At 35.9% G+C, this 22,427-nt stretch overlaps 5 protein-coding genes across 8 annotated transcripts; 4 read left to right on the top strand and 1 right to left on the bottom strand.

The window, feature by feature from the left end:
* Window positions 1-721: 721 nt before the first annotated feature.
* Window positions 722-4,573, top strand: LOC145905430 (cytosolic 5'-nucleotidase 1A-like). 2 transcript variants are annotated; one of them, XM_082992631.1, is made up of 8 exons: window positions 722-756; window positions 813-987; window positions 1,219-1,386; window positions 1,651-1,780; window positions 2,342-2,464; window positions 2,656-2,822; window positions 2,962-3,123; window positions 3,593-4,573. In XM_082992631.1, the coding sequence occupies exons 2-8, from the start codon at window positions 820-822 to the stop codon at window positions 3,797-3,799; spliced, it is 1,125 nt and encodes a 374-aa protein (XP_082848757.1). In that variant the 5' UTR covers window positions 722-756; window positions 813-819; the 3' UTR covers window positions 3,800-4,573. The 2 variants fall into 2 exon arrangements, with proteins under 2 accessions (XP_082848757.1, XP_082848756.1); XM_082992630.1 differs by having other exon boundaries at window positions 739-987.
* A 283-nt stretch (window positions 4,574-4,856) lies between these two features.
* Window positions 4,857-8,735, bottom strand: LOC145905428 (putative serine/threonine-protein kinase irlA). Of its 3 annotated transcripts, XM_082992627.1 has the most exons (13): window positions 8,615-8,735; window positions 8,351-8,536; window positions 8,132-8,285; window positions 7,987-8,037; window positions 7,776-7,923; window positions 7,540-7,721; window positions 7,324-7,474; window positions 7,086-7,246; window positions 6,816-7,025; window positions 6,397-6,581; window positions 6,216-6,253; window positions 6,056-6,151; window positions 4,857-5,710 (listed from the first exon to the last, which is right to left on the bottom strand). In XM_082992627.1, exons 2-13 carry the CDS (start codon window positions 8,416-8,418, stop codon window positions 5,208-5,210), a joined length of 1,947 nt encoding a protein of 648 aa, XP_082848753.1. In that variant the 5' UTR covers window positions 8,419-8,536; window positions 8,615-8,735; the 3' UTR covers window positions 4,857-5,207. The 3 variants fall into 3 exon arrangements, with proteins under 3 accessions (XP_082848753.1, XP_082848754.1, XP_082848752.1); XM_082992628.1 differs by having other exon boundaries at window positions 8,132-8,301; window positions 8,351-8,686; XM_082992626.1 differs by having other exon boundaries at window positions 8,351-8,685.
* A 2,139-nt stretch (window positions 8,736-10,874) lies between these two features.
* On the top strand, window positions 10,875-13,484 carry LOC145905432 (large ribosomal subunit protein mL62-like). Its single transcript, XM_082992632.1, has 6 exons — window positions 10,875-11,110; window positions 11,269-11,329; window positions 11,835-11,894; window positions 12,142-12,224; window positions 12,549-12,712; window positions 13,295-13,484. Exons 1-6 carry the CDS (start codon window positions 10,985-10,987, stop codon window positions 13,374-13,376), a joined length of 576 nt encoding a protein of 191 aa, XP_082848758.1. The 5' UTR covers window positions 10,875-10,984; the 3' UTR covers window positions 13,377-13,484.
* A 1,633-nt stretch (window positions 13,485-15,117) lies between these two features.
* On the top strand, window positions 15,118-18,797 carry LOC145905429 (D-3-phosphoglycerate dehydrogenase-like). The gene is made up of 12 exons (XM_082992629.1): window positions 15,118-15,284; window positions 15,684-15,835; window positions 15,898-16,018; window positions 16,424-16,522; window positions 16,595-16,727; window positions 16,834-16,982; window positions 17,168-17,320; window positions 17,524-17,656; window positions 17,718-17,839; window positions 17,959-18,035; window positions 18,212-18,345; window positions 18,452-18,797. The coding sequence occupies exons 1-12, from the start codon at window positions 15,147-15,149 to the stop codon at window positions 18,583-18,585; spliced, it is 1,545 nt and encodes a 514-aa protein (XP_082848755.1). The 5' UTR covers window positions 15,118-15,146; the 3' UTR covers window positions 18,586-18,797.
* A 317-nt stretch (window positions 18,798-19,114) lies between these two features.
* Window positions 19,115-22,014, top strand: LOC145907273 (sister chromatid cohesion protein DCC1-like). The gene is made up of 9 exons (XM_082994698.1): window positions 19,115-19,320; window positions 19,674-19,857; window positions 20,037-20,168; window positions 20,260-20,350; window positions 20,545-20,692; window positions 20,899-20,989; window positions 21,063-21,185; window positions 21,539-21,687; window positions 21,885-22,014. The coding sequence occupies exons 1-9, from the start codon at window positions 19,115-19,117 to the stop codon at window positions 21,994-21,996; spliced, it is 1,236 nt and encodes a 411-aa protein (XP_082850824.1). The 3' UTR covers window positions 21,997-22,014.
* The last annotated feature ends 413 nt before the right edge of the window (window positions 22,015-22,427 follow it).

Raw genomic sequence — 22,427 nt, 5'->3', positions numbered from 1 at the left:
CATGTTAAAAACAGCACAGGTTACACAGTTTTCCTTGTTTCAAGATTTTGAAAACAGACAGACACGCAATAAAGATATTAACTGCTGGCCAGTGACAAAAAGGGCGATATACAATATATCGTTCCATGTACATCTGAAACCGATTCATCACACATAAAGCAGGAAACGCAGTTTCCAGGTGCAGAAAATCGATTGTAAACCGGCTTGTCGAACGTCTAAAACCGCTTTCGTTGCAAATTAGCCTGATTCCAATAAAAGAAAAAGACGCGTCCATATAGTATTATGTTTGCTTTTATGTCGACAAGAATCAAGCACTTATTGCAGTATTACTGGTGCATAGGTAATAAAAATAGTTTTTCTAGGTATTTGAGGGAAAAACATGGGCCAGCAAGGAGTCAGTATAGGAGATTTATTAGCGTCATGATTACATGACATGCAAAAAGCATGACGTGATTTTTCAAAACAACCGGTTTCTACCAAGCGTTGTGAGTGATAGGCAAACAGCACAGCAGTAGCAAAACGTTTTAGTTTCATTTGAGATATGAATGCTTAGCGGCTAAGCCTTAGCCATTGGTTTGTGTTAGAAAATTACATTTAAGACAACTTGTTGCAAGCGTTTCTTGTTTATTTGTTTAAATTTGTGCGACTGTCTGAACAAATCCTGCATTTGCGAGACCCTTTTTAGTGCTGTATGGTAACTATAGACGAACTTAAGGTTTTACTTTTTAATGCAGTGTTGTGAGTTCTCATAAAGTGGTTAGTATATATTTGTGATTAAGCTCAATTTCTAAACATCTGCAATTAGCATTAAGCGGCAAAATGAATTCCTTTCCACCTGCCATCAATACACCGGACAGCGATGATGAAGTTGAAATTGAAAACGAACTTAACCAAATCAACAATAACTTCACAACACTTTTGGAAGTTAAACGAACGGAGTTTCATGATAGACCAGTGAGCCCCATTGCTACTCGTCGCTGGAACATTGTAAGATATTGTGTGTTGAACTTTTTGTATTACATTCTGCAAGGATGTCAGCTTGTTTTAAGTTTGCTATTTTATGTTATGGCATGTAGTAGATAAATGTATTTGTTGAAAATTTGTAGCTGGTTTTACATTTTTAATTTGTAATTGTTTGGGAATTTGTAACCTTTGCTTCAAAACCAACTTTTTGTTAATTTGGCGTACATTATGCTAAAGAAAAATCGTGTATTTTAGCCAAAGCCTGACACTGCCATCATAATAGCAGTTTCATCGAGAGCTCTGTTTGATCTGACAGAAGAAAGGGCACTGTATGAGAAGAAGGGTTTACAAGAATACATAAAATACATGATTGAAAGAGAGAACACTCCATTAAAACCTGGAAGTGCATTTCCATTTGTGCAGGTAAGACAAAATCTGCCTAAAACTGGTTATGCTACAGTGTATATGAATATTAAACTTGCCAATAAGGAATTTTAACCACAGTTGGTGTAAGTTTTGGATTGTTTCAAAAGTTTGCTGCCACATTATTTATTCGCAGAAAATTTGTGTCATGTAATATCATTTTAGAAATACAGACGTTTTATTAGATTTTAACCTTATAGTAGCCCTACAGCAAAACTTTCTCATATTGTGTACTCGGAATAATTGGTTTTGTGATTTTTTTAGGCTTTGGCTTGTATCAATTTGAAGTTATTGGAGCTGGATCCAACTGAAAAAAATCTCTTTGATGTTGTTTTAATGAGCAACCAGTCAGCACAGATTGGAGTGTCACTAATTAACTCCATCAACTATCACAGTAAGATTTTAACTTAATATAAGGCTGTTTCACAAATATTCCATTGTAAAATGCTGTGTTTTACCAGGTATTAGCAAATTAGAATTTGGTTTATTAACAGCGTTTATTGTTGTTTACTATTAGTTGTCAGCTAGTGTATAGCATAATTTTGCCGACATAAACCTCTTGATAAATGAAATGTTCCTGTACTTCCTTTGATTTTATATTTTAAAATTGATGGTCATTACTTTGTACAACTGGTAAACCAACCAAATTCCCTGTAGTAGTGGTTTTTAACCAGGGGTGCTTGAACTTGGATTCATTTAGGTTGACTACATAAATTGTAAATTGCATGGTTGTCAGTATGGGTCTAAAAACTGGACGGTAATTTCAAAAGGCACAAACAAGCAAAACAGTTTAGAATCAATGGCCTATGGTGATATTTCAATAAAAATACTATCAATAACTGTATGTGTTGCTTTAAATGGTAACTTAAAAGAACAATGATATAGGTCTTGGATATTTAGCAAACAAGCACAATGTTATGACCTCACTTAACATTACTATATGACCTTTTTTAAGAAATGACGATTGAGAGAGTATGTTTAACTGCTGGAAAAAGTGTGATTGGTTATCTATCTGCATATGACACTGACTTGTACTTATCAGCGGACGAATCAAATGTTGTTCATGCCCTAAACAAAGGTTTGTTGTGATAAATGTCATGAGTGTCTCTGTACCTAATTTTAAACATAATTAATTGTCAATGCAAAAGTGTTTTATGCTATTATATGACAAAGCATACAGCACCCCACTGCACAGTTTCTTTTAAGAGCTGTATTCCAATTTGATCATTGGGTTCACTGTTGTTGTTTTAACCAGTAAATATTTGTTAGGAATTGCTTCGGCCCGTGTTTTTGGAGGTGGAAGTGACAGCGCATCACAATCTTGCTCCAAACTAAAAATTGCGTTTGATGGCGACGCAGTGCTCTTTTCTGATGAAGCAGAAATTATTGCCAAAGAACACGGATTGGAAAAGTTTTTTGAAAATGAAGCAGCCAAGGTTTTTTAATGCTTTCACAGAAACTTCATCTACAATTGATGGGCAAACTTCTGGCTGCGGGCCAAACCCGTTGTGTCTTCTAACTTGGCCCGCCATAGGGTTATTTTAAAAAATTAAAACACACTTTTTTTGTTGTTAGGCTAATCTACCTTTGGACTTTGGGCCCCTTCATAAGTTTGCAATGAAAATTGGTGAAATCAAGAAAAAGTTCACGGACCGTGGCATTATTGAAGAATGTCCAATCAGGACATTTCTTGTTACTGCAAGAAGTGCTGCCAGCTCTGGCCTCAGAGCATTGAGGGTAAAACAAAACTTATTCTTTTGTGGCTCAAGGTGTAGAACTTGTGTATGGCTTAGTTTGGGTCAAATGGTCATTGGTCTAGTTTTGTATACTCAAAACACACTGGTACGATTTTGCTAAGTTTTTTTTTCTGTAAAGGCCCTACTGGACCAATTGAGACTGCATCTAGGCTGTTTGAAACAAAAAAGACGATAAATTATATTTCCAACTGTGTTATCAATTATTTGTTCGGTTTAGTGAGCCCTATACAAAAAGGAAGTATCAAGCCAGTGGTGTGTATATATGTACAGCCTGTCATAGGTATTTTATTTTTTGCAACAAATGTTGTACTACTATTTATGCCAGGTATGTTACAGTTTAAAATAGATTGATCTTCTGGCATAAACTACTGTGTTTTTTCAATGTTTCATCTGTCATATGACCAGACTTTATTTATTGAACTTTAATGTTTATGCTCTGATTGTTTTAGACATTAAGGGTATGGGGTCTGGACATAGACGAAGCTCTCTTCCTCGCTGGAGCACCCAAGGGCCCAATCCTTGAAAAAATTAAACCTCATTTGTTTTTCGATGACCAAACTCGCAACGTCGAAAGTGGTTTACAGCACGGCGTGCAGTCAGCTCACGTTCCATATGGTATATCACAAAAATCAACGTCTCATTCTGGCACCGGTTGATTTACAGCTGCCGCAGCCATTGCAATGTAATCTCTTATTTCTGTTTCGAAACATGTTAGTGCTAGCATGCTATTGCAATGTGTATGTACAGTATTTCTTTGGACTAGTGCATATCGAACAACTATTTTGGGGTGGTCTGATTTTACTTCTGTGTGTATTGCACTTTTTTGTTGTTTAATGCTGGTTTTGTTTTTTATATCAGCAAAACTGTTGAAATAATGTTCTTTTAATTCTTTAAATCAAGATTATGCAAAACATCCTATCTTTTATGTTGCAAGTTATCCATCATTTGATTTTTTTGGAAGACTATTTTAACCCTATTTTAAGGATTTTACCTTCTCTGGTTTTACAAAAGATGTAAAAGTCCCAAACAATTATGTAGAAAGTAATTGTTTTTTTATTAGAGTAAATACTAAATGTTTGACTGTTTTTTGAATAAATGCTAAATGTTTAACTGCTGAAAAAAAATTTTACCGACTTCAGTGAATGTGTATAAAAGTTTTGCTTTAAAGCGATGAAGTCTCAGGGTTAACTGCCAACCATGCTTTTTATAATCACTGTTTTAACAGCATTCTGAACATTATTCCCAAACATGGCACTGCCTTTTGCAATGTACTTCTTTCTTCGTTTAGCTTATGCAGTGATGTTTCGCATTGTGAAAGCGTAAGACTTCCTAACTTGGCAATCCTGTCCACTGCTTATCATTGTCAAAACCTATGTGTGACACTTCCGGTATGTTTGCGGAGCACTTGCAATCGTACATTTTAAATAAAGTAGAGCACTTGTTTTAACAACCTATGTTTGTGGAGCACTTGTTTTCATTGTACATCAGTGAAGACATATGTCAGGTGCCCTGTATTTTGTCAGTTTTAAATATTACAGGTGGAACACAGTAAACAGCTATTGTAGTTTGTTATCCAAGGTCACAAAAGATTTTTTAACTTGTTCAACTTGTATTTTTTGAAACATTTATTGTTGTACGTTTTTTAAAACTTCTTCACATAACATTCTGCGATTGCAAACCATAGTAAATACTTTTTTATTTCTGTTTATGGCATAAAAGTGACACAATTGAGAAACCTTGACTACAACAGTGATAATTATCATGTGACAGATTAAAACACGCTTCATATAGTTTCTACAAATTTATGAAGCGGAGCACAAGATTTTTCACCAAACTAATAAATTGCACAAAACTTTCTTGGTTTACTGCAAAGTCAAAGAAACAATCCCGGCAACATTGTCACTGCATGGTATTTTGCCCTACAATTAAATAGTTTAAAATACAAAACACTCTACAACAATTTATAAAAGGAACTTTGTGGATACAGACTAACAGTAGCGAAAGTACAATAAAACAGGCTTTACTTTGAATATACTTATAAAAATATCAACCTTTTAAATAAGATTACACAGATTTTTGGACATCCGAGTGGTGCAATTCATTTGCGATAGCAATTTCGCTTAACTTACTTACAACTAAAGGTTTTAGAACAACCTCAAATGCTGGCACAGGCAAATCTTTTCTGCTAGGATCAGTTCCAATGGTAAACTTAAATTTATGTGCAGGCACCTTAAATGCGGGATTGGCCAAAACGCTAGCAAGGGAAAAAAATGTGATTTCTTTATTTTGCTCCATTTTCTCAGGGCAAAATATTCTCGTAAGCCCATCTCGCCTTGCAACCAAATCACACCCGCTTCGCGATAGTATAAGCCCTTGGTTCAAGTCCTCCAGTATGCCTTGCACATTTGGCAGCAGTTTATTGCCTGGAATCTCAATGTGAGGTAGATTGGAGTTCGGTGAGTAATTGGGTCCAGATATTGTCAAAGGTAGTCGAAGATCCACGTTTCTGCTGACAACGGACACACCACATCGGAAAATTTCCAAGTCACACTTGAACAAGTCTTCCTCTGAATCAAATACAATGCATCAGGGATTAATTGCTCACCAACCATCCATATAAAAATGATGTGATTACATGTAAAATAGTGGCTATTTTACATGTAAAGGGTGATTACATGTAAAATAGTGGTTCTTAACCTGGGGGAAATGGTGGGGTTGTAGGCTAGTTGGCACCGAAATACGCAAAAGTAGTTGGAAAAAAAAAATTGGTCAAGGATTTCGTTCAAACTGAAAGTAGGAAATGAGAATAAAAAGGTTAAGAACCACTGGTTTACAACATTATGCAGATGTTCCTGGCAAATCTGCAGAAATCTGCAACAAATTACAAGAACAATGCACTTATTAAAACTCACCTTCAATCTGATGCTGCTTGAGAAATGCTTTGACTTCATCAGGTAATTCCACAGCTGGTACTGGAGTATTTTCTGTTGGAACCTGGTGTCGTGGGGCTGATTGGAATATAGAATATTTTTAATAAAGGGGGTGTAAAAAATGAAACAAAACTGAACTGACATGCCACTGGGGTTCTCACTCTGTTGTCTCCAACCTGCCTGTAAAAAAAATATTTGAATACACTTTTTGTTTGTTAACTACTGCACTGTGTGCATTTGAGTTAGTAAAGCAACTGTGGATATCATTCGTACAAAATCTTGTGAAAACATGACAATTGGTCTTTATAGAAACAATATTTCACCTTGGATAGAAGTTGCCTTGAATATTCTTATCCCTGAAAAATTCGTACAAGTGGGCGAGCAACTGTGGGTAGTTTGACGTAAGCTTTTCCAGAAAAACATCTGCATCATATGCCGTCCCGTCCACATTGACACCAAGGCACTTTTTTATCTCAATATGCGTTGATTTGTGAGTTACATGTTGAGCCTGTTGTAACGTCAAAACAGGTAAATTAACAAAAAAATACAACTCAGCTTGCACTATTTCACATGTTTTTTATTTTTGTGCTATATTTACTAAAGCTAAACATCAAAAACAAGTAAAAATTTGGGAAATAAAGATGGTGTTTTTTTCCCAAAACATGGATTTTTTTCCAATTATAACTAAGTAACTTACACTGGGGTGAACAATTCACCCAGCTACAGTCTCATTCACACTCACCAGATTTCTGATCAATCTTATGAGGTTTTTGACATTGTTGCATTCTTTAGCACCGCTTTTGGGATATGCATTTTCAATGGAAAAAGGCAAATTTGCCAATAAAACCGAAAAGGAATTCCTCTTGCCACCTTCGGTTAGTAAATCTTGCCTATACTCATCTAATCCATCGAAATGCTTTGATTGATTATTGCTGAGGAACTTATGTAACTCCTGTCAAACACACAAGAATAATAAGTTTTTTGCTACAGAATCAGAAGAAAATGAACAAACCTCATAAAATTTAATTTTTTTCTTTGCAGACCAGAAAACAGGATGGTGCAAAGCTTCTTGTATGCTGTAACGACTTGCATGATCACTTCTCACCATTTTCCTGATTAAATCTACTGCACACACTGCTTGTTCCCTTGTTAATTTGTACTTTTCAAAGCAGGCTTTACAAACAAAAAGTTTTTTGATCAAATCAGCCAGGGAAATTTAATGTTGCGTTACAATTTAAACAAACACATACCACTTTTTTCACGGACATTAGAAAAACTTGGATCCTTTTTATTGTCAATTTTGTGTTGCCACTTAGTTGGACCTTTCCCGAACACATGTTTGCCATCAGAAAATAAATAAAATAGCACCAGACCAAGGGAAAAAATGTCAACAGACTTTCTCTATGTACAAAACACATGAATATTAAATCAAGCAATAAATTTCGCACATGGTGATACCAACTTACCACTTTTTCCGAAGTGGAAAACTCAGGGGCAGTGAAGCCTTCCTTTTCACACTCCAGCGAATAAAAAGTTCCAGACACATTCTCAGGAAGATGTTTGCTAAATCCATAGCTTGATATTTTGACAACAGTGATGTCACCTTGCCGTTTTAGCAATATGTTTTTTGGAGCAATGACACCATGAACTGAGGGAAGTACTGTTTTATGTTATGTTTTATTGGTTTATTACCCAAGCTTACTTATATTCTGCTTGTGTAGAAATTCCAAAGCCTCACACATCTGTTTTGCCAAAGAAATTTTTTTGGCATCAGCAAAATACTGCATTGGGGGCATTGGGGGCATTGTACGATTATTCAGAGCAATAAATGTAGAATCATTCTTCACATACTGAAAGGCACAACAAATATATATCATTACTGCGAAAAAAGGGGTGGGTATTTTCAACAATACCTGTTTAAGGTTGCAATCACAAAGCTCCATCAAAATCACTGGACTAGGATTCTACAAAGCATTTATAATTGCTTTGGTAATTTAATGTTCTGGTGTGCTTAATTTGTTATTCGATTTTAAGTAAGAATTCATCTCTTCAACTTACTGTGCCCCTTGGCGTAATGGTAGTAAAAAACTTGACAACATTGGGGCATTCTCCAACAATCAATTTTAAAACTTCAATTTCATTTGTGTAGTTTCGGTAAATGGATCGGTCAATCATTTTTCCAGCATACTCCATACATTGGGCGTTTTTGTATCTAAAAAAAATGAATGCTAAATACACAATTAGATACAACAAAGCTGTAGCACACAGTTAACTCACATCTGTATTAGGGATCCATTACGTCCTTCTATTTTAACATCAGAAACAACTTCAAATTCTGCTGCCATTTTTAATCGTTTTGCGTTGGTTGTTTTACCTACAGCAGCACTATCATATTTGTAATGGGGCCAGAATTCCAAACACCACTTCAGAGCTCAAAACAAATGATTCATCAGACCACAGATCCTAGGTACACAGATGTAGTGCATTAACGTCCACACAAAACCATAAACAAACATCGCTTTGATCCTGACAACAGCTTACATAGCATTTCGAAATACCGTAGTTCCAATGTTGACAAACTTCAGCCGTATGGCTACATGAGTGGGTGGATAGTGGGCGTGGCCTCGTTCTTTGGGAAATGACGACGAAGGGGGCACCGTGCTGCAGATGGCTAAAGCGAGATCGTAAAATAGTCGTAATAGGCACCACAAATTTGTTTCTAAATTCGACTGTCTGGAAACACAGCTACATGACACAGGACAAGAACAACGGCAAGTAACATAACCTGGTCATGTGCTTTATTAGCAGAGGTTTTGGCACTGCGCTGCCCCGAAGCCTACATGCCCTTTAATCCCTCAGCTTCGAATTTAAAACAAAATGATCACGCGAGTAAAAAAATGTTTTATACTTTGGTCTACAGGAATATTTTACAAACGTTTCAATGCTAAAACTTGTCGAATTCGTTTCGATCCACGTTTTGCCTTCTGAAGATGGGCAGAGTTGTTATAATTATTTTTCTGATACTAATAAACATCTCGTATTAAATATTCACATGTTTTTCGCTTTTACATTGAGGGACGAAATGAGTGAAAAACAATATTTGGTTGACATTAATGAAATATTTATGTATTCCAATAGTTTTTGATAAGATCATAAAATTTGCGCAAATAATTATGCCGTTGAACGATAATGCATAAATAGCCTATTGCGTGGAGTGCAGCAATAGTTTAAGGGGATATACAGCATAAAACTGAATGCAGCTTTGGTGGATGTTAAAATTTACGCATGTAATTTTTTTACCGTTAGGAATACTGACTATTATAGATCTATCTGATTTTGGTTGAGTGTTTGATTTAGGTTACAGGAAAATGCCAACTTTGCCAATACTAAACTTTGCAAGCATACAGAACAACACGACAGTAGACCCATTTGGAAGCCAAACAGAGACCGTTTCGAAGCTACCATTTCTATTTCGGACTTACGAAATGGCCCTGTGGCCCCCATTGATGGCTGGTTGTATCTTTCTGAGCGTTTGTTCAGTCGCATATCTGTCAACATCCCAGAAGGAGTGTTTGTTGTGGACCAACCGTTTCTGCACCCTATCAACTTTAACTCTTCTGGTAACAGTTTCAAGTCTCGGCCCAGAGGTTTACTCGGAAAAGTTGAACAACGTAATTTGTTTTATTCAGTTTCAGATAGGCTTTGTGTGCTTTAGCATCAGCAGAAGCTTGGTGGTTTTGTTGCTCTGGTTTCGGCAGTGGACCGTCTACAGCGGAACCGCTTTCCGGTACGGTCGCAAAACCTTCAGGGTCATTAGGTTCGTACAGTTTCTGATCTTCGGTACAAACGCAGCAAGCGTTTTGATTTGTATCGGGATCGTCTTGTTCTATCGACGCGCACCATCTTCGTTGGGTTGTCAATATGTAAATAACCATGAACCCACAGCACTTGTACGCGTTTCCCTAGGCTGTTTTGCCTTCTCCCAATTGATTCTTGTTCCTCTGACGCTGTTTCCGTTCGTGTATCTGAAACAGTACAACGCAGAGGTGAGAGCAGTCGTCATTCGAATCGGTGTATTTACAAGTGTCTGTGTGCTCAGCGATGTGATCATCGTTGCCACAATGTCAATTTTGCAACTGGCCCTGATTTCTGGATCTTTTCCCGCAATTGTACATGGCTACAATACGTTGCTTAACAACTGTTGCACATTACTCACATTTAAAGATTACCGGAGACGTTTTCTACTGCCGACGAAGGCAAAAGTGCAACCTTCCGACGCGCATGTGAGGAAAATGAGGACACTCACCAAATTCAAAACCAACAAGACTAAAAGAGTTTTTTAAAATATGCTGTTTTCGTCTGTCTGTCATCGTAGTACAAGCATGCCTTTAGTGCAAAAATAATTTGCAACAAACAAATCCTGTTTTCTAAACATATTTTTTATCCTGGGAAATGCATGTATTCATATATGCGATATTTTCAGAATATAACAAGAAAGTGCATGGTCGTGTGACACAAAACTTTATTTGTGATGTGAAAAATATCTTTTAAAAAGTTGTTTGACAGAGTTTTTTCTTGTTTTGGTGCATGCGTAGATTTTTTGTGTTTTTGTCTCAAAGTGATTCAAAATACACGAAGTAAACCTTATTTTGCCTGCTTGACTTCATCGGGGTTTTCATCCAAAAAGCAAAAGTTTTTGCAAACATACCCTGTGTTGGAAAACGGTTCCATCGAAATGGACTAGAATATAAAATCCCCTAAATGCAACCGCTCATGCGACAAACATAATCGCTCATGCGCAACGGGCGACAGTTGTGGAAGTCACAAACGTGTATGTAAATGTTTCTTCGTAATTTGTCATAACATCGTGTACTAGAATTGCTTCAAACTAAAGAAGGTATAAATCCGATCATGCTGGCCTTACGGGTCAATTTAAATCGCTGCGTTGCGCGATGTTACGGCTACAAAAGCGTTTATCATTCCGACAATTTGTATCCTGACAGCGTTGATTTTTACAAGAATATGTCAAATAGTTCTGTAAGTATTTGTTTAATGTGCTGTAATTTAGTTGTACAATTTGTGTTAAAAAACATGCAACTGGTAAATATTCTAGAACATTTCATTAAAGCACCTGTGGCAACGACATATAAAGAAGACACATTTTATTCACAATTTTACTCTTTTGCTGTTTTAAGGAAGATACAAAAAACAAAGCAAAGAAACAAATCAAGAGGTTTAGTGGAGAAGTTCCAATAAGTATGTCTTATTTTTTACTACAGGATAGCCCAGATTGGAAAGTTTATTGTATAAGGATTTTTTTTTGGCGATCAATAATTGCGCGGACAATGCATGGTTGATCTCAATGTTTGTCGTATCTTAATGCATTAGTTACTTCTTATTGTGCAGATTATTAGTAAATTTTCGAAAAAGTTTCAACATTTTTTCCAATCTGGAGTATAGCTGCTGCATTGCAACTGTACGTTGACACCCACAACTGTTTTTGCCAGAAGAGCCATATTGTAGCAATAAATATGCCCGACAGAATCAGCAATGAATGTAGAAATGTGTATTTTGTTAATACTGCCAAATAGCATATTGTTTTTGCACAGATTATTGGCCAATTTCACAAAAGTGCAAGGAGGGTATTTTTTATATCTAGTATATATACCCAACATTAGTATGAATTTTGTTTGGAAGGAAATTCATGGCTTTAATACTTAGCTTGTTCTTTTGTTTTAACGTTGCGAGTGTTTCCTAACAGAAAAACTTCAACTATTGTACAGCAAAAGTTCCGGACCTGGCGGTCAACATGTAAACAAAAGTATGGAACTTTCAGCTATATCTTTGTTACTTCAATAACATGTTTGTATAACTAATTTGTAGCTTAATGTGAAGCTGTGTTTTATAAATGTGCATTTGGGAACAGTGCCGTTAAGAATATCTTGTTTAAAATTGTTCATGGTTATCATAGATATAATTAAGTTTTGTAAAAATTTAAAACAGTATTTATTCAAAGAAAGTAACAACGTGCATTGGTCTTGTGTTAATCGTGATAAATGTTTTATCAGCGGACACAAAAGTTGAAATTCGGTTCAAAGTTGATACAGCTGATTGGATACCAGACACAACAAAAGAATTGCTTCATGAAAAAGTAGGATTTATCTTACATTTTTTCATGTATTTGGTAAAATTATGCTTGTTGGTGTTGGTTTTCATTAAAGGAATTTGTAGGTGACACAAGGTTATAATTTTGCCATGAAATTTTGTCCATTATTTTGGGCTTAATTGAAAAGAGTATTTTTTGCAAGTTTTTCGATAAAATTATATACCTGTTTTGATTCTATTCTTGGTCTTACAAGTTACAACTTGTAAGTTTCTGCCTGTTGCAAGTGTGCTTAATTCAATAAAGGCAGCCATCAGACCACTGTTTTATGGCATAATTGTTTAATTACAATCTATGTTTATTGTACTTCAGTTCAGGAGACGAATTAGTCGAACTGGTGAACTCATAGTTTCCAGTGATAAGAGTCGATACCAATTAAACAACGTGAAAACCTGCTTGGACGAAATCAAGAAAATGATACACTTTGCAGAAACGCCGCCAAAGGAAAAAGAAACCTTTCAACCAACCATAGAACAGTAAGGCTAAGCATTCCTTTGTAGATATGAAAAACCCTCTGCATGATAGCGTAGGCAACTAAATATCGTTGCTACCAACAAATCTATGGGTATCATAGCAGCCTTTTGTTCATATAAATTTGCAAATAAAAATAAATGCACTGCGAAATAAACAAAATAAATGCTTACAAAAAAACATTCTTTCTTTACAATCATAACTTTTAAACCTGTCAATCTCCTAATATTGTCACACAAAGTGCTTAAAGCAGATAAAGGAGTTGCCCAGAATTTAAAAGTTATTTGTCCCAAACTGACTTTTTTAAATTTAATTTGTTAATTGGTAAATTAGGTTTGTAATATGTCTTAAATGTATGAAAAATATCTTGAACTGTTGATAACCTAAAGAAGTCTCGTCGGATTGTAATCTTTATGCAAAAAGAACAACTCTTTCAACTGTAAAATGCCTTCCAGCAAGATTAGCACTGAAAACATATTGTGCACCACTTTCATGTTCACTCACATTGCCAAAACTCACAAACTGGTTATCACAAAATTCCAATTATTCAAGTTTTTTTGTATTCCTTAACATTCCTTCAAACACAGGGTTCAACGCTCCCATGAAAAGAGACTGAGAAAGAAGAAAATGAATTCGCTGAACAAGCAAATGAGAAACACGTACGAATGACGGAGTTGCAGTAAAGCAGATTTCTGTCTTTTTTTACCTCCGCTTTTGTGCTATACCTTTTTATAATATCCGCGACTTTTCAATCGGAATGCGATCGAAAATGTGTACTGCGCAAAGAAATTGTTACAAGTAATTTGTCCTCATTGTATTCCGTCAGGATAGTGAACATGTGCCAATAATTGAAACAGTTACTAGCTAGTCACTTAAAAAAAGTTAAATAGGTTCTTTTACCCAGCTGTGTGGCTGCGCCGTTTATAGCTGTTGTCAGAAGAAATCATCTTGCCTTCAATCAGGCGGTCCCAACCGTGGTGCCGCGGCGCCCTTGGGTATCGTTTGCTGCCTTGAGAGTAGTGATGTTCCCAGTTACAAATTATCCGGATAGTTATCAATCAAATCCGGCCGGATAATTTGGATCCGGCAGTTTGTTAACACCGATTCGTGTATTTTATCGGTATGGCAAAAATGTTTGATTGCCAAACAGAATGCTATGTTAAGGTTAGCTTATCATGAGGGGAACAAATAAACGTGGGCATTTATTAATATGGTACAACACGTCACGAAAAACCTTAATAACAAACAACAGAAAAATCTTACGTCGGCGAGAATCACAGACTGGATCCCAAAAACGAGTAATTTGCGAAATGTTTGACCGTTTTTAGGACAAAAATGCTTTCACAACTATCCGGTAAAATTAAGTGTATTATCCGGCCGGGTCCGGGTATTGAAAATTGGTCAATATCCGGCCGGGTCCGGGTACCCGGATCCGGCGCAAGACATCACTACTTGAGAGGCGTTGCGAGGTTTTCTTTAAATTCACTCTCGTAATTTGTCATCATGCTGTTTGCCGGTGATGTAACTGGGGTACAGAGAGCACAAATGTTTGTCACGATAATAATTCCACATCTTGAATCATATAGAAATACAGATTGCAGCGTCCATGGCGCGGTCGCTTTATCGTCATCGAGTGCCGAAAACTTCGAATTTCCCCTGGGGTGTCGTAATCCAAAAACGTTGCGAGCCACTTGCCCAAAATAACTTTTTAAATCTTATAACCGCTAGGAGGCGCTAAAGCATAAGTACGGTGTCCAGAGTGGGTCGAATCTCACCGGGAGCTCAATTTTCAGTATCTTGCTAGAATTTTCGGTTGAAATGGCCTTGATTGTATTATCTTGTAATAATAAAATGCAATTATTCATAAATGTGCTTTACCTGAATTGATTTAAACAACCTATAGCCTACAGTAGCCTACTTTGTATACGAATTAAGTCAATGGGTTGCACAAACCGAACAATATGTGTCGCACAATTGCAATAACCGCAGAGGACTGGATCGCTCAGAGGAGAAATCTTGCGCAACCACGAGACGGAGGTTGAAATAAACTTTTCCACAGACTGAGGAAACTTTCAAGAGCTCTGAAAATCACGCGCCCGCCGCGTGATAGTTTCCACGTTTTGCAAAAGTAAACACGTCTACCGGCACACACACCGATTCATGCATTGGGGGCTGGGAATCGTGGAGTAATGCACGGGTACGAGTGGATTAGAAACACAATCACGTGTTACGCAACACAAAAAAGTGCAGCAAAATTAAATAGACAACGTAGTCGTTGCTGCAATAAAATGCTGAATCGGCAATACAATTTCCTAAGAAATGAAGTAAAAAAGTTGTGTAGCTTTTTTTTTGATTTGCTACCGTGAAGTGCCTGACTAGCTTAACATGTAATGTGACTGTATTAGTTTGTAGCAATTAGCTTGCAAAATCAATATTAGAATGTCGATTAAAATTAAAAACGTGTTGCTGCTGGACAACGTGGATCCAAGTGCCAAAACCATTCTTGAAGGTCGAGGTATAAATGCCACACTGCAAAAAGATAAGTTAACGAAGGAACAGCTGATCGAAGACTTGCAGGTATAATGTGAATTATGTAAATGATGATATAATTGCTTGTAAGCACACTACCAATAGATGTATGTTTATTTGTTAAACCTCTGCAAACAATTTTTTGCAGCACTACTGCTAAGTTAAAGTTGGAATTATAGTGGTTAATAGGTTTGTAAATTTTATTTTAAGTAATGACATTGCAGGCTGACCATTTGTAAATATAATTAATTTTTTCAAATGAAATTTTTAAAACTTAACACTCTGTCTGTTACGCTGAATAACTAATTCTATTCAATAAGAAACTGATAATGCCTTCAGTGCATAAGCGAAATCAATTTTAATTACAAATCTGCTGACGTAAGTTTTTGAGGGCTAGTTTTTTGTAGCAAGTCTATAACTAATGACATATTTATTGTTGTGTTGCAGAAATATGATGGAATGGTTGTCCGTTCTGCAACCACAGTGAATTCAGACATAATCGAGCAATGCCCCAACCTTAAAATTATTGGTCGAGCTGGAACTGGAGTAGACAATGTCGACATTAATTGTGCCACAAAAAATGGAGTGATTGTGATGAAGTACGTTTTGTTCATAAAAAGGCATTTGCGAGAAATTTATTATGATTTTCTTAACTGTGCAGTACCCCTGGAGGAAACACTTTGAGTGCTGCAGAGCACACTTGTACCTTGATTGCGTGCTTGAGTCGCAATGTACCTGCTGCAGATGCATCAATGAAAGCTGGAAAATGGGACAGAAAAGCTGTAAGAATCTTTGTTTTGTAGATTTGTGCATAAAGCCATGCTTCATTTGGTTATATTTGTTTTAATGGTGTAATTGCTTGTGGTTGTGTACAGTTGGTAAAACAAATTTGAGATTGTGTTTGTGTTTTTTATTATTTTTATGTTAATTGCAATATTATGTACATATTTGTTGCCAAAAAAGCCATAATAATCATTGAGAGCTGCAGACAGGGTGCACACTGTTTCGACCTATTAGCGGAAATCTGTGCGCATGCTGGAGTAAAAGCTAGCGCAGTGCCACAGGCAACAGCTGCACTGATGAGATATTACAGGACAAAACAGTGTGTACACTCTGTCTGCAGCTCTCTATGTACATATTCTTTTTCTATAACCCACTATTTTTCAGTATATATACATATTTTTCAGTTTATGGGCAACGAACTATATGGCAAAATCCTTGGAATTGTCGGACTTGGAAGAATAGGCAGGGAAGCTGCTATTAGAATGCAGTCTTTTGGCATGAAGGTATGGTAATTGATTAATCTTTTTTATGGAAATCCTTTTTGGAGATTTCACAAATGCTTCTACATTTTCCAGACCATTGGATTTGATCCTTTAGTGTCCAAAGAGGAAGCTGCTAAATATGACATAGAATGGATGGAATGTACTGAAATTTGGCCAAAAGCTGACTATATTACTGTTCATACACCTCTTATACCCCAAACAAAAGGTATTGTCAATTTGATTGTTCTCAGTGACATGCATAACAGCAAATATAAAATCGAAAATTTAAAAAAAAATATATTTTTTGAAATCAAAATTTTTTTTCAATTTAGGTCTTTTGAATGACGACACATTTGCAAAGTGCAAGAAGGGAGTAAAAGTAATCAACTGCGCACGCGGAGGAATAATTGATGAAGGAGCGTTACTGCGTGCTTTGGAAAGTGGCCAATGTGGTGGTGCAGGCTTGGATGTGTATGTGCAGGTCAATGACTAATTTGCAAAAATAAATGTTTTGGAAACTTATTGGGTAAACTTGGGTGATAAGTTTGTATTTTTTACCTGAATATATGCAGTGACCTGTTTTGAATTGTAAATCGTTGATTGGTGGAATCACATGTATAAAAGAAATTTTGCATACAGTGGGTAAAATTATTACATTGTTCACAGGAGCCGCCAACAGACTTGGCATTAGTAAAACACCCCAAAGTGGTTGCATGCCCCCATCTTGGTGCTAGTACCAGAGAAGCACAATCGCGTTGCGGTCGTGAAATAGCTGACCAAATAGCTGATGTTTCAGAGGGAAAATGCTTTTTTGGAGTTGTAAGATATCATGCTGAACTAGAATTGTTTTTTGAAATGTGGCTGATTATGTTTCTTGTAAAATACCGGTAACAGTCCTTTTTTAGTAAAATTTTAATATATTTAAAAAAATGTTTTTTTATCTTAGATTACCTTTTTTGGCACATTTATTGATTAAAAATGCACAAACTTTTAAGTTTATAATTGGTAATGATAATTTACAGCTAAATGCCCCAGCATTGAGTCAAGGAGCATCTGCTGAAATGGCCGAGTGGATATCCGCCATGACAGCCGCAGGAAAATTCCTTAAAGGTTTCATGAAGACGAATCCTAAAGAAGTTACCTTGGAGTCATACGGTGAGAAGGAATAATTCATCTTGGGAATCAATTCCTTTCAATGTTTATTTGTCTATTTCAGGTACAATCCTTGCCAATGCTGGTCACTGCCTCAAGGCAGCTTTCTGCTCTGGATATTTGCAATGTAGCAATAACGTTAATCTTGTGAATGCAGCTGCCCTGTTATCAAGCCAAGGGACTGAGGTGAAAAATATGTTGATTCAGGACACTATGAAAAACAGTGGTTAATCATTTCAGAGACTATCTATTGGTGGAATTGTAATTTGCCTGTGTAGTGTTTAACCAAACGAGTGTTCTTGCAGATTTTCCTGGGAAAACATCCATTAAGCGAAAAATGCGGTTGCATGATTACTGTCAAGACTGAAGTTGTGTCTCTAAGGTAAACATTTGTTTATTAAACTTGAGCAAGTCTTCTGACATGGAACTGCATTTTTCTTGGTTGGTGCTATTGGAAAAACTAATTTTTATATTATTAAAATGCAAAAGTTCCTCCTACTTTATCAGGTGTCAATTATTTAACGACAATAATACAAAATTCTACAACTTTATTTTCAGCTTCGTGGTATCTGTGATCAGCCAAACCCCAGTGCTCGTTTCAATGAATGGATTGAAATTTTCGGTTCCAGTAGTTATGAAAGGAAATCTTGCACTATTCAAAAGCTCCAACAAGGATCTTTCCGGTGCCATAGGTAAGTAACATGCGCAGTGCAAAAAGCATCATGTAATGTCGATGTACTGATGGAGAATTATACACTGACTTGCCAGTTAATATATGTACATATCCTTCAATTACAGGTCTCATTGCTGAAGAAGGATGTTCTGTGACGTCACTATCAAGTGCTGGCGGGCAAGAATTTGCAGTTGGTCTTGATAAAGTTCTTCCTAAGAAAGTCGTTCAAAGTCTAGATGCCGTTGCTGTGCAATTTTAAATGTTTTAAAGCTATACACAATAGTCAAATTTACTTTTATTATTGTGCGGCGCTATGGAATAGAAAAAATATGTATGATGCCTTTTAACTTAGTGGGAAATCACACCATTTCTATTTCATTGTAGGAAATTGTATTAGACCCACTTGTGGTTTCCAACAGTTTCATAATTAACTACCTTTCACATCAATGACAATTTCACTTAAACATTTCTACCGTAACCATTCGTAAACGTATCAACGTTTCTTTAATCTGACTTCACAAATTAGAAGAAAATGCTTGTGAAAAAAACAAGTGTAATAAAATCTAGCATCGTTGCATATTGTATTTGTGTTGACTTACCACTGTTATACCCAACCTTCCTCTGAAATAAAATGAACCCCAAACGTGTACTATTTTTATTGTTATGCATGACTGATTTAATGCGCATTGATGAGCATTACGCGGGAGTTAAAATGCCAGTACTGGGACTGTTTTGAGATTGTTTATACAAACAAAATTCCAAAAAAAACGAATTCAATTTTGTTGAATATGGCTGAAGTGGATATGATTAACGTTGACGAAAGTCAGACGGAATATGATGACGTGAGAGCGAGAACGGAGCATGCAAAGTTGGATAGAAGTGATCTTTTGCTTCCTGTCCAGTTACTAAAGTTCGATGAAGATGCAGATGACCAAAGCTTTATGCTGCTGCAAATGGACAAAAATATGCTTGAAAAAGTGGAAGCAGGGCAAGAGTAAGAAGTGACTAAGTTTAATTTAACAATTATGTTATCTTTTTACATGCTAACCTGAATATGGACATGGTGAGTTAGTAATTTGTGCAAATAATTTTTTTTCAATTGCGCGGACGATCGCAACGTTATTTTCTATGTTAATACATTAGCTCATTACTATTGCACGGATTATCGGTAAATTTTCACAAAAGTGACATTTTTTCCCAGTCTGGTATATCAAAAACAATCCATGTCAAAAAGGTGTATCATAGACTAGACTATAATGCCTTACTCAAAATTGACTTGATGAATAAGCAAACTAATGATATTTGAATTCAAATTAAAAGTTAAAAGAAAATTTTTCTATACCTCAGGTTAATCATCCGAGGTGGAACTGAAGATGCCGCTGTTCTTTGCACTGAAGATAAAACTTACGATTTAAAAAAGGCAATGTCGTCAAACACCATGATACTTCTTGAGAAATGCAGCACAAATAAAGATGATCTTCACCCATACAGCAGCATGGATCACACATCAACAGAAACCGTCGACAAAAATGTAACAATGCCATATGTATATATTGTAATGTTGTGCACTATTTGGTACTTTCAATTGTTTCCACTTTACTTGCAAAACTTTGTTTCGGTTTTGACTTGTTTGCATCCCAGTAACATTAAGTTTTTCGTGACAAAGAAAATCTTGCTCATGGCAAATCACTAAACCTTCCACATTTTCAGGCATTTGGATGGAGCTTCACTTATATGGAGCTCAAAAGAATTTATCCAAGAGTTACACGAATGTTGACACTTCTAAAACAGTGTCCGTACAAAGGACCAGAAGCAGAAAAGGAAACAGATCTTTCTAAAGCAGTAAGTGCAAAGCTAACAACTCTGATACTAACAGAGAATAAGTCCAATGACGATCTTTCATTTATTTTTTGTTTATCCATTTTCTTTACAGTACTCCTTGACAGATTTGGTTGAATTAATCCAAGCAAGCGAGTGCGAAATAATGAAATTTTTAATCAAGTTCAACTGCTGTTGCATTGAGAGTGAGTCTGAAATTTTTTAACATATTTTTTGACCACATTATATTAGTATGGTAAACTTACACCTGTATATGAATAGTCCTTCGTTACTTTCTTGACTGAATTTCATAGTAAAAACACTTGCTGGTTGAAAAAATCAAGTTAAAAGGAGGCATATGAAAATAGTCTCCCCGTTGCTAATTATTTTGTGATTTTAGGTCGTTGGAGGTTGTTTGATTTTGGATACATTGTTGATTGCATGAGTGAAATTTTACAAGTAATCGAGTCAGAATCTTGGAATTGTGGAAAAGTACCAATTGATGAACTTTGTGAAATTATCAATGACAGCGGAGAACTGGTGCCAAGGTTTGTGTTTTTCCTAATATTACTTCAATGTTTATCTGTTAAAAATGCTGAATTTCATTTGTTTTTCAAAAACTTGTCGATTGGTATTACTAATATTATATGTAAAGTTTTGATAAGTATTAAACTGAGCATAAGTGTTTTCTTGTGAACTTGTTATGTGTCTAACATATATATATATAGTGACTTTTACACAAACATTCATATAGGTTTGTTGTGAAACACCTGATGTCAATCTATGGATCACAGTTTACTTCCGAAAACGACAGCAAGCTGTACATCAAACTTGACGAATGCGAGGTAACTACAATCACATTGTACATGAAGTTAAACTCATCAAGATTAACGAAGATTATATCTTTCAATTCTTTAGCTCGCCAGATTCTTTGCCGAGATGCTTTTGAAAGACGTTGGTAAATTCAACCTTGGTGAGTTTCTCGAAGTATGGAAGGAAAGTTTGCCAGCGGGAATGGAGGCAGATGAATGTTACCTCCAGGTGGCAATAGGCTTAGTTGATACACAATGATAAAAACTAATTATATTCTTCTTACTGATACTTTTATCTGTGCATTGAATTTTGTTGCACAATGACAATGTTGTTGTTTTGCAAGGCTTTCTTGGCACTAGTTGTCTTTTAATTTTTGTCAGCACTTGTGACCAAAAATGCTGATCTTACTTTAAATTTGTTACTGAAAAGTTGTTCTTCAATTTGAAGAATTTTAATCAACATTTTTTGTTCAGTATGTTTTATATTGTCTAACATGTATTATGTTAAGAATTAATTTTAGAGGAGCTCTTTCAGCTGGTCCCAAAACATCAACGTTACGTAAAATTCTTTATTTGTTACAGGGTCTTGCCTTAACTGATACTAACTCTCAGCCACCGTGCATCAAATTACTAAAAAGTGAAGACCTGCCAATTGATGTTGATGCAAGATTTGAAGTCTTGTTTCAAGCGAAAGAAAAATGGAAGTTTGGTGAAATTGTCCCTTATATCAAGTAAGCTTTTTTTTACAGAAATTTGGATCATTTTGAACAGTTTTTGTTAACTTTTTACTATTGTTTGTTGAAGAGGTTAACACTTTTTTGTCAGGTTTTATCAAAAAAGTGTGCGTTGTCTGTAGCTCAGTGATAATTTTCCAACACTAATATAACTACACAAGTATTAGGGCTGAATCATTGCATTTTACTTTAAGGGATGTGTGTTTGGATGAACTGTCAGTTACCTCGACGTTAACGAAGCACGCCAGAAGCTCTACAGGAAAAGATGGATTAAAACTATTCAGTTCCAGAAAGACAAGAACTTGATATTGAAATATATAGAAGTTTAAGGTCATGGAAAAGCTATTGACCAAGAGAAGTGGGTCTCGCAAGTGTGGTATTGGTGCAACAACTTTTTTTCTCTTAGAATATCATAACTGACTTTGGTAATGACACGCTATATACCTACGGTAACTAAGGTATGTGAATTCTGTGAAAACCAGCGCTCCAAAATAAACAATTAAAATTTGCCATATCAGAGTGACAATGTTAGTATCAAGTGGAGTTACACATTGCAGGATTCGCTTTGTAAATATGACAAGATGAAAAGATCAATTGGTTTTCCAGCCTAAAATTAGTTTTGATCGGATTTAATGTGCGTGGCCCATTGTCACAGTAACTAATATTGGTATAGAAGTATTGGTACATTTAGATGCAATACTTCCTTAGATGCTACTTTACTCCAAATACAGCCCACG

This window comes from Ascidia mentula, chromosome 6 (assembly GCF_947561715.1).
Source record: "Ascidia mentula chromosome 6, kaAscMent1.1, whole genome shotgun sequence".
NCBI lineage: Eukaryota > Metazoa > Chordata > Ascidiacea > Phlebobranchia > Ascidiidae > Ascidia > Ascidia mentula.
Note: the sequence above shows the minus strand (reverse complement) of the source record. Positions and strands in the feature narration are given on the sequence as shown.

Excerpts from the sequence above, each read along its gene's own strand:
- LOC145905428 (XM_082992627.1), bottom strand. The coding sequence starts at position 8,418 with ATGGCAGCAGAATTTGAAGTTGTTTCTGATGTTAAAATAGAAGGACGT. Across the intron at positions 7,026-7,085 it reads AAAAAATTAAATTTTATGAG|GAGTTACATAAGTTCCTCAG; the intron begins GTTTGTTCATTT and ends TGTGTTTGACAG. Across the intron at positions 6,254-6,396 it reads CAAGGCAACTTCTATCCAAG|GCAGGTTGGAGACAACAGAG; the intron begins GTGAAATATTGT and ends TTTTTTTTACAG.
- LOC145907273 (XM_082994698.1), top strand. The coding sequence starts at position 19,115 with ATGGCTGAAGTGGATATGATTAACGTTGACGAAAGTCAGACGGAATAT. Across the intron at positions 21,186-21,538 it reads CAGATGAATGTTACCTCCAG|GGTCTTGCCTTAACTGATAC; the intron begins GTGGCAATAGGC and ends TATTTGTTACAG. Across the intron at positions 21,688-21,884 it reads GAAATTGTCCCTTATATCAA|GGATGTGTGTTTGGATGAAC; the intron begins GTAAGCTTTTTT and ends TTTTACTTTAAG.
- LOC145905429 (XM_082992629.1), top strand. The coding sequence starts at position 15,147 with ATGTCGATTAAAATTAAAAACGTGTTGCTGCTGGACAACGTGGATCCA. Across the intron at positions 15,836-15,897 it reads AATGGAGTGATTGTGATGAA|TACCCCTGGAGGAAACACTT; the intron begins GTACGTTTTGTT and ends TTAACTGTGCAG. Across the intron at positions 17,321-17,523 it reads GAAAATGCTTTTTTGGAGTT|CTAAATGCCCCAGCATTGAG; the intron begins GTAAGATATCAT and ends GATAATTTACAG.
- LOC145905430 (XM_082992631.1), top strand. The coding sequence starts at position 820 with ATGAATTCCTTTCCACCTGCCATCAATACACCGGACAGCGATGATGAA. Across the intron at positions 2,823-2,961 it reads TTGAAAATGAAGCAGCCAAG|GCTAATCTACCTTTGGACTT; the intron begins GTTTTTTAATGC and ends TTTTGTTGTTAG. Across the intron at positions 3,124-3,592 it reads CTGGCCTCAGAGCATTGAGG|ACATTAAGGGTATGGGGTCT; the intron begins GTAAAACAAAAC and ends TGATTGTTTTAG.
- LOC145905432 (XM_082992632.1), top strand. The coding sequence starts at position 10,985 with ATGCTGGCCTTACGGGTCAATTTAAATCGCTGCGTTGCGCGATGTTAC. Across the intron at positions 11,895-12,141 it reads CGGTCAACATGTAAACAAAA|CGGACACAAAAGTTGAAATT; the intron begins GTATGGAACTTT and ends ATGTTTTATCAG. Across the intron at positions 12,225-12,548 it reads AAGAATTGCTTCATGAAAAA|TTCAGGAGACGAATTAGTCG; the intron begins GTAGGATTTATC and ends ATTGTACTTCAG.